Here is a 12621-nt window from a genome sequence, read left to right as displayed (position 1 = left end):
TCATTTTCTGTGTCTTATGTTCCTTTGTGGTGCATCTCTGCCGTTTTTAACATAGTTTTGTTATTTGCATACTGATTCTGATGGTTTTGATTTCTGTGCCTGCATTAACTTTAAGAAATCTACCTCTGCAAGACAAACAATAGATTTCAAAGTGGGTTTACTCATGTGCTTGTACTATCAATTTATGAGTTATACCTTTAGCTTCAAACTGTACCAGATTTTACATATGAATTGTGCTTAAGTGAATAGAATATACAAATTGTTTCCTAATTACATTTTGATTTAAAAGCACACTAATTTTCCTTATACTTGGCTTTTTTTTTCTGTTTCTAGAATTACTTCTAAGAGTAGGGTAAGTTAATTGCATTCCATCAGTATCAGTGTAGCTAAACTTCATTAGCAAGGTGATCAAAGGGCATATACAAGTTTCTGAGCAAGAGGGTTTGATAAATTAAGTAATTGCATTTGGTAGAAAGATGGGAAAAGTAATGAACTAATCTTGTACAAGGATCATTCTACTTTTTGTTATGCTTTGAGCTTTCAAAATACCTAAGGGATGAGAGTAGACTGAGTAATCAGTAGGGACTTTACTAGAGCAGTTCTGCATTTTCATCTAGTTACCTGGAGTAACATAAGGCAAAAAAAGATCCCTTCAGACAATCATCAAGGCATATAATTGTTTTCTTTGTTGGTTGAAAATTATCAATATTTTCTAAAATTACTGGGGTTTAAATGTATCAGCAAAATACTAGCACCAGTAAAAACTATACAATTATGAATTAGTTTTCTTTGGCCTTCTTTTTGTCATGATGTGTAAATTAAAAAGATGCCAAAATACTGAAATACTCATGTATGTAAGCTAAGTATTATTGCTCTCAATTTAAATCTGATCTTACTGATAATATTACAATATTCCTTTTGATTCATCATATTCATACTTATAGAACTGCTAGACTTGAGGCAAAGAGTATTGCAGTAGTAGTTACAAGAAAGAAGAATATGAGGAAGCAATATTACAGGGAATACCAATGAAAGATGAATGAAAATTGGTCAGTATGGGCAAGTGACTGATTTATTTCTGCCTTGCTAGTAGATATTTGTGAGCTATGAGATATCATAGAGCTCCAGAAAAGGGGAAAGAGTAAAAAAAAAGTCACATTTGTTGATGCTCTACTTCCAAAGGAGATTAATTTCTCTATGAAATATTGAGGATCTTCTATTGGTATGCCTAGTAAATATTTGAAGTTTTTCTTTTTGTTATGATAGATAGTCTGCAGAAGTGCAAAACCTATAGAGATGGCTGTAAAAGAGAAGATTTCCATGTTTTGTCATGTGGAGCCTGAGCAGGTCTGTATTTCAATATTATATGTGGGAAAGTACACAAATATTTCTGTGCATTTCTGTTTTCCACTTCTGACTGATTCATTCATATATAATTGTTTTAATAGTTTTTATCTTGCTGTTATGCTGGATGCTATAGCATTTTCAAAATACCAGGAGTATACGTGTTAAGTTTTATGTCAAACAGTAATTAATAATTTAAATGCATGTTGTGTAAAAGTGAATAAAAAAATAGATTTCGAGTACATGGTTAGTTGTTATACATAGCATGAAGTTTCACAGTTTTCATAACTGTGACTGGTTTTATTTATTATTTATTAATGTGTATTTATTAGCCATCCAATATCTCAGGTGGTTGTAATAATGGATGAACAAAGTGTGGTTAAAGCTAGGTGATTTTCTTATGTCCACAGATGGTCACAGCCACATGAACACTCTTACTATGATAATATGTAATAGGCTATTTATGCCCTTAAGCATGCATCCACTGTGTAGTTATATATTCTTCTATAATTCATGTGTGGTTTTTCCCTTAATAGTTTGCAATTATTTGCTATCCAAATATTAATTTTGATTAATTGACTGCTCTTTAATATTTTTGCAAGTGAGAGCATTTTACTCTTCAAAGTAGTTGAAAATGCTGAAGGTACAACAGATTGTGTAGTAATCATAACAAGAAGTGGTTATGTGGCATTTCAGGTTGAATGGGCACATAGAGAGGCATGGGGCAGCATGCACATGTACAAAGTTTGTGATGAACAGAAGCAGCTCAAGGGTAACAAAGAGGCTATCCTTTACTGTTCATGTGTTCAGGGAGGAAAACAATTGTGCTCAGGATTCTGAGCTCTGTGATCTCAGGTAAACCAAACACAATCAGCTTAATTGCTGGCAGCTTGGATGCACTTTGTAAACGTGTTCTTAACAAAATGGTCCTTAAATGGGCGGTACTCAGTAATTACATAGCCTGCTTCAGTAACAAAATACTTTTAGGAGAATGTCACAAACAAATTTGGTCTGTTTTGTTAGGCTTAATTTGTTTTCTTGCTTTCATGGTTAATACTCTTCAAGTTTGTGAGAGGGGAAGAAGGAAGTACTAGCAAATATGAGTGTTTTGTGAAGCCAGATGTGTGCATTAAAACTGATGCATTGATAGGTTTGACAAGCCTGGATGGTGTGAAGGAGAAGTAAAACACATTTTTACTTTTTGAGTGACTGTTTTCTTGTAAATTTAATGGAACCTTAAATAATAGCTGTGCTGTCCTGCTCTTTCAAAAGGAAGGCATTTAAAAACCAGAATGTGTGTAGAGTAAAAAATGCATGTAGTATCCAAAAGTAGAATGAATGTTTCCTATGAAAAATTTCTGTTAGTTTTTTTATGTTCTGCTTTTTTTTTCTTAGGTGATATTTATTCATGATGTTTCTTCTACTTATCGAGTACCAATCCTATTGGAGGAGCAAGGCATCATTAAGTATTTTAAACAGAGGCTAAATTTACCTATTGATGACCAGCCAAGTGATCTTCTAATGAAGTGGAAGAAAATGGCTTGCAGGTATTCTGCATCCTACTTCTTTCTCTAGAAGTGCTGTAATTCAAGTTAGGTTTTGACTTTGAAGTCACCAAACTGGACTGACTGAATGCTGATTGACACCTGTGAATGGTCTGGATTTAAAACCACTGGTGGTTTGGAAATTTTAGGAGGTATTTTGTAGAGCTAAAAAAAAAAGTACTGATGAAATGTTTTGTTCTTTTTCTTTGGTGAAATGTGCTGTAGTAACTGATAACTTGTTTTTGTCAGATATGAAAGGTTGCTGAAGGTGTGTTCCATAGCTCTTGTTGGGAAGTACACAAAACTGAGTGACTGCTATGCATCTGTTTTCAAAGCTCTGGAACACTCTGCGCTGGCAATTAATTACAAGCTGGATTTAATGGTGAGGATATTTCTGGCTTTTGCTTTCAGGAGTACTTTGATTCTACTATTGTAATCTCTTAGTTCCCATCATGTGAGGCAGTTTTAATTCATGTGAAAATTAGAAAATGAATCATGCAGATAAATACAGACTGGCCAAGCATACCATTTTTTTTAAAAGAAATGTTTAAATGTTTAATTATTTTATTTGACACTGAACTTATCTGAAAGGTACAGTAATTTCATGACTATAAGGCGCATCCTTTTGACTAAATTTTTTCCCCGAAACCGGAAGTGCACCTTATAGTCCGGTGCGCTTTATCTGATGGACAAAGTTGCGAAATTTGCCGAACTGGAAGTGCGAGCCGCAATGGGGGGGCGGTGCCGCGGGAGTGCCGAGTCGTGAGGTGGGGCGGGAATGGGTGGCCACAGCCGGCAGGAACCAAGAGGGGAGGGAGGGAGCCAGCGCCGGCCCAGGCCCGGGCGGAACAAGAAGCCGAAAAGCGGCGGCGGGGAAGCGGTGGCGGGGAAGCCCCTGCAGCTGCCGCATCCCGGCACTAGCTGAGCCCCTGCAGCCGCCGCATCCCGGCGCTAGCTGAGCCCCTGCAGCCGCCGAGAAGCGGCGGCGGGGAAGCCCCTTGCGGCTGCCGAATCACGGCAGCAGCTGAGCCCCCTGCGGCTGCCGAATCGCGGCGCCGCCGGAGCCCCTGCGGCTGCCGAATCACGGCGGCAGCGAAGCCCCCGTGGCCGCCGAAAAGCGGCAGCGGCGAAGCGGCGGCGGGGAAGCCCCTTGTGGCCGCCAAATTGCGGCGCTGGCCGAGCCCCTGCAACCGCCAAGAAGCGGCAGTGGGGAAGCCCCCGCGGCCGTCGAAAAGCGGCGACAAGTGGCACAGCCCCGGGGAAGCAACGGGAAGCGCCACCGCCGCCGGCCGCAGGGAAACCGGGATGCAGCGCGGTCGCGTGGTGGTAGCCGGGTGCCCTGAACCATGCCAGCCGGCGCCGGGGGCGGGCGGGAGTGCTGGGGCCTGCTGCACGGGGAGGGCGCCTGGGGCTGCATTTAAAGGCTACACCAATCTTTGAAAAAATGTTTGCAAATTGAGCACCTGCCAGCAATTTGTTACTTTGTTGCGCGCCGCGCGGCTCCTCGCTGCAAAAAAGAAAGTGCACCTTATAGTCCGGTGCACCTTATCTGATCTACAAAGTTGTGAAATGTGCCGGCTCCTGGGGGGTGTGCGCCTTATAGTCTGGTGCGCCTTATGGTCGTGAAACTACTGTACACTGAAGTTACCCAAAACTGGATCTGATGAAAAAAGCAGACTTTATCTGCATATTCATATTTACTATCGTGGTTAGATTTCACTTGTGTTCGTGACACATAGTATTATGGTGAACTTGGCAGTCCTGGCTTAACAGCTGGATTCAGTGATCTTAGAGATCCTCTCCAACCTAATTAGTCTATGACTAGAAAAGGGCAAATGTACCAGTCTTAAAAATAAAAGGGCAAAAATTAGGATTTGGGGAAATGGCAGGTGGTCAGCTTTTTCTTGTTTCCTGGGCAGATTATTAGCTAATACTCTAAAAAGTTGTTTCTGTGTGCATGAAGAAACAAGAAAATGGAAACAGCCAGGATTGATCCCTGGAGATTTTTAGATCTTACTGGAAATGATCCCAAGCAACCTGCTCTAATTTGACTTGCTTTGTGCAGGGAGTGAGGCTTGGGACTTCCCAATGTCCTTTCTGACGTATGTGATTGTGTCACTGTAGTGTTTCATACTGACAGCTGCAGAATGGGAAATTTTTGTGTATGAAAAATAGCTTTGCTTTTAGCAAAAAAGGTGAACGGTACCCTGTCTGCAAATGCAGAGCAAGCATCATATGAGGCTGGTCTTAATTTTAGTGGGGCTTCTGCATTAACAAGCATGAAAACTGACAGTTGCTGAGCTCCAGTGCAGTGTTGAAATGTTAACAGACACAGCTCTCTGTAAGACACTGTACTTGACTGCACGTCCAAACCTCCTTTTAGCCCAAAGGCTCTCAGTATAATCCCATGCTCTGAAGGAGCTTCTTAATCTGAATGACAAAATGTTGATGCTTCTTTAACTGATAAATGTTCCTTCTCAATATGTTTGGCGAGGAAAATACAATTAAATCCAATTGTCATTAGTTTCTCTTTCCAACCTTGCAGTATCAGTGTCTTTTTAGTTGGTTGCTTAATATTCCTCTAGTCTAGAATAGCAACATTCAAAAGTGGTTATTTTTCTGTTGTATTTTTGATGCCTTCTGGAATATGGAAAAAGTAGAAAATATTTCCTACAAAGCAGTCTTGTCTGAGAAACTTGCAGCAATCTCCTTGTCAGTTGCCTTTCTCTGCACACAGGTGAGTTCTGCCATTTCAGATGGTCTCATTTTTATGGAGGATGGATTCTACATCAGAATGTGGATAATTATATTAATCTGAGAAAGGCTGACAAAACCCAGCATCGAACTCTGATCTTTTGTGTTCCCAGTGCAATAGATTGTCCCCTCACTTCACTCCAGTGGTGCATCAGGAGCTGTGCTTTACAATGACACTAGAGATTCTAATGCAGTGTTTCTAGTAGGGCAGAGATAATGAGTTTTTCTCCCTTTCTACACAAGAGTCCCCAGGAAGACCTTTTCCACAGACAATGCAGATTTTTCCAGTCTTATAATAAGATTGGACAGGCTGTGGCACCCAAAATCCAGGAAAGTAAACATCCTAGCCACATCCCATTGGGATGACAGGATAAGGTCAGCACCACTCCTTGGTTGCCATAGGAAGGTAACTTTGGTTCAGAGTTGCAAAGCATTCTACTTAGTCTGCTTACCTGGAGGGTGCCAAGCAGGGCTGCAGGCAGAGCTGTGTGCAAAGAAAAGGGCACAGATTGCTGCAAATGGGGCAAACACTCAGTCTTAAAAGCAAATACTGGGTGTTCAGTGAAGTTGATACAGTTGGCAAATTCACTTGAAATTCTTAATAATTTCTCTCAGTGCTTGGTTATATACTACCTGCTGCTCCTTCTGTGGAAGAAGAGACTAATTGGATATTTTTCTTTATTAGTATATAGATTCAACAGAACTTGAACATTCTATGGAAGCAGAGAACTCAGTGAAATATCACCAGGCATGGCACAAACTGTGCAAAGCAGAGTAAGTGACATTGGGCATTCTGTATCCCAAATGAAGATCATGGTATTTATTTCATGTGATGAAAAAACTACTTCAATAAATCAAATAATTTCTCATTGCATCCAGACTTCTGTTACTTATGTGAAAAAATAAATTGCACGGTTAGTGAAAAGCTTCAGCAAATTGAAGGATCAACATATATCCTCAAAGTCTGCTAAATCTCTTTAGACAAATTGCAGTTTTTTGGTTGTTGGTTTGGGGTTTTGATTTTTTTTGTTGTTCTGCTTTTTTGGATATCTGGACTTTCTTTACAGTGCAGATGAGTTGTCAGAGGTTTTTTGTTGTCAACATGCAGCATAGTGAAAGATGCTTGTAAATGCACACTGCAAATGTCTCTCTTAAGGATCATTGCTAGGATTTAAATTTGTATTTTTAAAGAGATATTGTTTTTTGTCTAGACACATTTAGATTTTTTGATATTAGAAGACTTAGACTTTGGGTGTTAGGATTTTGAGTAGTGAATATGTAACTGGTTTATTTGAGCAATATTTATTTAAGCAGTGGGAATTTCACTGTGACGTGTGATATTGGTCAGATGAGAATTGGGGTGGGTAGATGAAACAAATCTCCAGATTTAGACTTAATTTCTTGGTATTCTGAATGGTTATATAAAATATGCCTTTCACGAATTGTGCTTGTTAGTTACAACCTCAAGAATCATCAAGTTGTGTGGATTCCTCTGCTGGCTTGATTCTACATGTTAATTCTTTTTTATGTGGCTGTCATTACAGTGGCATTCTGGTCCCAGGAGGTTTTGGAATTAGGGGAACAGAAGGCAAACTCCAAGCTATCTCCTGGGCAAGAACAAAGAAAAAACCTTTTCTTGGTAAGATCATTAGAGTGAGAAATTACTGTGTTTAGGAGATGGTTTTTTTATTAATAAATTAGCTTGCTATAGAACCCAAACCTTCACATTAGAGAAGGATCCTGTCTTAGGGAAGTATGTGTGGTGTTGTGACTATCTGCCATGTAAAGAATCCCCAGGAGCATAATCCTGTACCACATCTGCTGTGTGAGGAAGGAGAAAAAGACAATACCTTCTGCAAAGATTTAATTTGTGCGTACAAAAATGGAAAGTCTGGTTCTCATTGTAATGGTATCAGTGTAATTTTCTTTATTAAACAGTGTGCAGAAAACATAGGTGTCTTTGGACTACTTTTGCTGTATTAAATGCTTTTTTTGATTTACTGGTACATGTTATTATGGTAAAGTCCAAAGACATCATCTGGCCTATAAACTAAGTACTGTTCGTGTAAGTGCCTCTGAGGCTTTGCTTCCTACTCCACATTTCTTACTTTTTCTAAAGTGTCTGATTAATTGCCAAAGAAAAGTTTAAACCTGGATATACCCAGACTTTCAGCTTCTGTTTGTCTTTGCAGTAATTATTGGTAAAATAGATGAGAAGAATAAAGTATCTTTGAAAGGGCTTAAAGCACATAATTGTGTCTCATGTATTTATAGTGTGCCAAGTTTGGAGTGTGAGTTTTACATTGAGCAGCCACTTTTGGTTTAGCTTTTTGTAAGTCTGTGTATATGCAATGAAAACCAGGATTTCAAAGCAGTCAAGTTTAAGACAGAGCAGCAAGTACTTAGTCAGTCCTACTCTTTGTCCTGGAAATTCTGGAGTTTTTGTTTTCTCTTCTAGGGGTTTGCCTGGGAATGCAGTTAGCAGTTGTGGAATTTGCAAGAAACTGTTTGAATTGGGAAGGTGAGTACTGTATGCTGGTGTGAATATGATTTGTTTAGAGGAATTTTTATTCTCTATGTGAAAAGTATGTCTATTATTAAAACTGTTTACAGATTCTGTGATTGTTAGGTACTTAGTTCTTGCAGCAAGATAATTTTCAGCTAAATACCCTGTGCTACCTCTCTGTGCAAGGGAGTAGGAGCTTTGTTATGCAGAGTGTTTGAAACCTGCTTTTTGATCTAAACTGTGTAGAACGAAGTGTGCTTAAAGTTCTCCTCTGTATTCTCCTTCTGAAGTGTGCAGGTGGTGAGAAGTAAAAACTGAGAAGTGGTTTTCTCACTTGACTTCATTAGCCAGAGTGGCCAAACAAGAGCCATTGCAGGAGTAGTATGAAGAGTTTTAACTTGCCAATGAATTTCTAATACCAAGAGCTGAGACGAAAGTGTTTTGGAAAGCAGGAAAGGGAACTTATGTGTCTGAGGTCACATACTTCCTGTGACTGCTTCAAAAGTGGTGCAGGATGCATTTCAACATGTGATATTGTAACATAAATGTAGACAAGCCGTGAAATGCCACAGAGCTGCTAGGAGTTTGTAGTGCATGCAGAGCAAATGTACTGTGTTTACTTTGAACTTCTGTTCCAGATGCAAATTCTACAGAATTTGACCCAGACACTAAAAACCCAGTTGTAAGTACTGTTTTTTTGCTACATGTGTTTTGTGAACATATGTCTTTGTTAAAAGGGAGTTACCTCTGTGTTAGTTAAAATCTGTATTTTTACGTGGTAGGACATGAGGTGGTGTCTGCTGTCCTTGCTCAGTATTGTTTAGAAAGGTATTTTCTTTTGATAGTCTCTTGCCATTGCCTATTTGCTTCTGTGAACTGCCTTAGCTTTATTTTTGAAATTTTTCTAATAGTTTCCTTATGTGCATACTCATGCTGGGAGTAGACAATGAGTAAGTTAGCATTACTAGGGAATAAAATATAAAAGGGAGTCGAAAGGTGTAGCAAAAGCTATTACCAAAATAAAAATCTATATGACAAGATAAGGATTAAATGGAAATGGGTTGAAAAATTCTTATATTTCCTTAATATATACATATAGTATAAATTACCACTATACCCATCCTCCCCATGCATCTTGCAGTCCTCCTTTTGACAAAAATGTCCATGCCACAGATATGGCAGGGCTCTTTGCATCATATGCTGATTATAGGATTTTAGAGTGGATTTCATCACATTACTGTAGTAAAACTTAAAAGTGATCAGGGTAACAGGGCTTTTAAGAAAATGAAAAGAACAGAAATAAATATGAAAAATAAAGCAGTATCTTGATGTGAGATGTAACATTTTCTCTAGTGACACATCGGCTGGGTTGCTCACAGTGACCTACTGTTTCTGTGTGAATTTTCTTCAAAAGAATTTTGTTGGGATTTGCAAGTAAAGCATACTTTTTTTCATGCCTGCTTCATATGAAATGTGCAAATAAGAGGGTTTTTAGAGCATTTGCTCAGTTTGTCAAAGTTGCTTGTTTGCATAGGAAAGGTAATCTAGTCTGAACTTTTAAAGGTAAATTAAAATCCTTCAGAGTTTCAGGGTGAGACTTACTGCTAGAACTTGGTAGTGTTTGGAGAAGTCCTCAGGTGAGTGAAGGTAAACTTTGGTTTTGGCATCAAATTTGTGGCCTTGCTATAGTTAGAGGTCTCTTCCTTTCTCCTTGACTACATGCAAAGATAAAGTCTTTCACTGCAGGGGTCAATTTCATAATAGCAATATGTTGTAAAATGTGGAAGATGTTGAAAACTTATTGTAAAATTTTAGGTTGTAAAAAGGTAGAGCACAGAAAACTGATCCTGGGGTGTCCGTATTTCTAGAGCTTTTTGAGTGTCACTTTTATTTAATGGCATTTAACTGGGTGATTTGCAGTTTAACATATCTCCCTTACTTGCCCTTGAATGTAAAGAGAAAATTATGTGGACATAAAGTTAAGAAAATAATGGAGTGAATGTATGTGTCATAGAAGATGAATACATTGTTTACAATGGAAGTGTTATCTTTGCAGTATTTATAATGGATATTTTGTTTTTCTGAGCTGCTTTAAGGTTCTGAAATTGGTTATTGACAGTCATATTTCAGCATCTTAATCTGATCTTTGACACCTCAGTTCTGGACAAGAAGCAGATGTAAATCATTCCAAGTGGGAGGTTTGTACAACCAACAATGACAGCTGCTAAATAATCTGCCTTAGCAGAGTCCAGCTTGTGCTGAAATCTGTTTAGATATTCTATATAATCAATAAAAACAATTGGAAGAGAAGCAGATTACTGAAGCTTTTGAGCAGCCAAACTGATGTGATTGTTTCATTATCCAAGAAAGTTAATTGGAGTATATCAGCACTGATAATATCTTGTGATGGCACTGTGTGCTAACTTAGGACTGAGGCAGTGTGCTTTTCTTTTGGTTTGCTCTCCTTTGATAACTGAAGAGGGTGAAGAAAGGTACTGGTGAGGCAGTTGTTACATTTCCTTTAATTTTTTTAAAAAGAGACAAAACTTGACATGTAGTTTGACGGGGAACTGAGGGGCATCATAAAATATGCAGCTACTTGCATTGCTTCTTAATTTGCTAAGCTTTCAGGTACTCAGAACTGTGCTTCAGAAGTTGATAGTTTCATCTGAAGTACTTAGAAAATATTTCTAGTCTCTTTGGTTTCTTTGTTGTCTGCATCTGTGGAAATTTGAACCTTTTTGCTGCAAATAAAATCTACAATTACCAAGTACTCATGTAATTTAGTATTACACAGAATCATTTAGTTTGGAAAAGACCTTCAAAATCATTAAGTCCAACCTTAAACCAAATGCCAATGGACCATGGCCCTAAGTATCACGTACATTTGTGTCTTGAACATCTCTAGAGATGATGACCTCACCACATCCCTGGGCAGCCCATTCCAATGCTTAACAACCCTTCCAGAGAAGAAATTAGTCCTGATTTCCAACCTGAATGTCTCATGGCACAGCTCTCATCCTGTCACTGGCTGCCTGGGAGGATAGCCCAGTCCCCATCTGGCTCCAACCTCCTGTCAGGCAGTTGTAGAGAGATTGGGTCACCCCTGAGCCTCCTTTTCTCCTGGCTAAACCCCAGCTTCCTCTGCTACCATGTCAGACTTGTGCTCCAGACCCTTCATCAGGTCTGCTGCTGTTTTCTGGACATATTCCAGCACCTCAGTGCCCTTTTCCCCAAGGCAGCTTTGCACCCATTCTTCCTGAAGCCTGGGATGTTGCCCTAGTTCAGTAGGGAAGATGAGGGAGGCACATGAGCTCTGAGCACAGCCCAAGTTCTTGGTCTCATCTTGATTGATTATTTACAGCTGATGTTTCCATTATATATTTTTAATTGTTTTGCTTCCTAGCCTTGTTGAAAAATAATGATAGGTAAATTTTTAGTATTCCTTGCAGGAGGATGGCTGTTCAGAGAGGTAATGCATTTTCTTGAGTGTAGAGCTTGGAATGAATTTTCTCATGTTAACGGTAATTTCAAAAATAACTCCTTTAAAGGAAAACTGTATGGTCTGAACTGCTAGTGAACTGGATGCACTGGATGGATGAAGAGTTATTTGTTTTGTTCCATTTCCCTCATCTTCCTCTACTATTAAACTTAGATTTTTTTCTTTTATGATCCTTTTAATTATGTTCTTAGTCAGTTTTATTGCAACTCCATCAATTACTGTTCTGGAAGAAAAAAGACTTTCTGGAAATAATTTCTTTTTTTTCCCCTTCGATTAAAAACAGCTAATTTTAATTGTGATCCTTGTTCTTCATGAACAATTACACCTTGAACCTGAACTTACTGCTCTGGGTAAAATAACTGCATTTTCTATATACTTAAGAAATTGGGCAGAAGTGTATTTTGCCAGTAGGTGACACTCTTAAAGCATATTAGTCTCCTGGTGCCCATGTTTCCTATTCAGTGCCCATGTTTCCTATTCAGCATGTCAGTATCCTGATTGAATTCCAAAATTTCTAAAGTTGTCTAAGGGATGAAAAGGAATGTATGACTCACACATGCAAAGCATGTCCTAAAATTCTGTGATTGTACTTAGGTGTGTGTAAAGTTACTCATGGAACTTAGTCAGCATAATATGCATGTAGTGTATTTACTTTGGAAATGAAAGCATGTTGTTAATTTAGAATATTTTTGTAAACCAGTAAAAAGGATTACATATGATTTTCTTTCTTCCAATAAATAATGTATTTCAACAACTAAAGGGGTTTTAGAAAAGAATGGCCTGTGAGAATGTTAGGAAAATCATATGTTTAAACGTCATATTTTTTAAGGTTTCTATTCATGCATCACTGCTGTGGAGTATTTTATTCCTCATTTCATGGAGGGGAAATTCAGGGATAGGAACCATAGTAGTGTGGGATCTTGAATGCACTTCACAGGCTTTGCAATTAAGCTGAGTCTTTAAGTCCTTAA

General features: G+C 38.6%; 1 protein-coding gene across 2 annotated transcripts in view; it reads left to right on the top strand.

Annotated features, from left to right (window-relative positions):
• The window catches only part of CTPS2 (CTP synthase 2), a 62577-nt gene that overhangs the window by 8495 nt on the left and 41461 nt on the right, over nt 1-12621 (top strand). For both annotated transcript variants that reach the window (XM_033052026.2, XM_033052025.2), the window contains exons 7-13: nt 1267-1347; nt 2740-2891; nt 3138-3270; nt 6328-6416; nt 7187-7281; nt 8101-8163; nt 8787-8830. In XM_033052026.2, the coding sequence (XP_032907917.1) occupies nt 1267-1347; nt 2740-2891; nt 3138-3270; nt 6328-6416; nt 7187-7281; nt 8101-8163; nt 8787-8830 (657 nt within the window). The remainder of the gene's footprint in view (nt 1-1266; nt 1348-2739; nt 2892-3137; nt 3271-6327; nt 6417-7186; nt 7282-8100; nt 8164-8786; nt 8831-12621) is intronic.

This window comes from Catharus ustulatus, chromosome 2, assembly GCF_009819885.2.
Source record: "Catharus ustulatus isolate bCatUst1 chromosome 2, bCatUst1.pri.v2, whole genome shotgun sequence".
Taxonomy (NCBI): domain Eukaryota; kingdom Metazoa; phylum Chordata; class Aves; order Passeriformes; family Turdidae; genus Catharus; species Catharus ustulatus.
The sequence above is the reverse complement of the archived record's forward strand: the minus strand, read 5'-3'. Positions and strand labels throughout refer to the sequence as shown.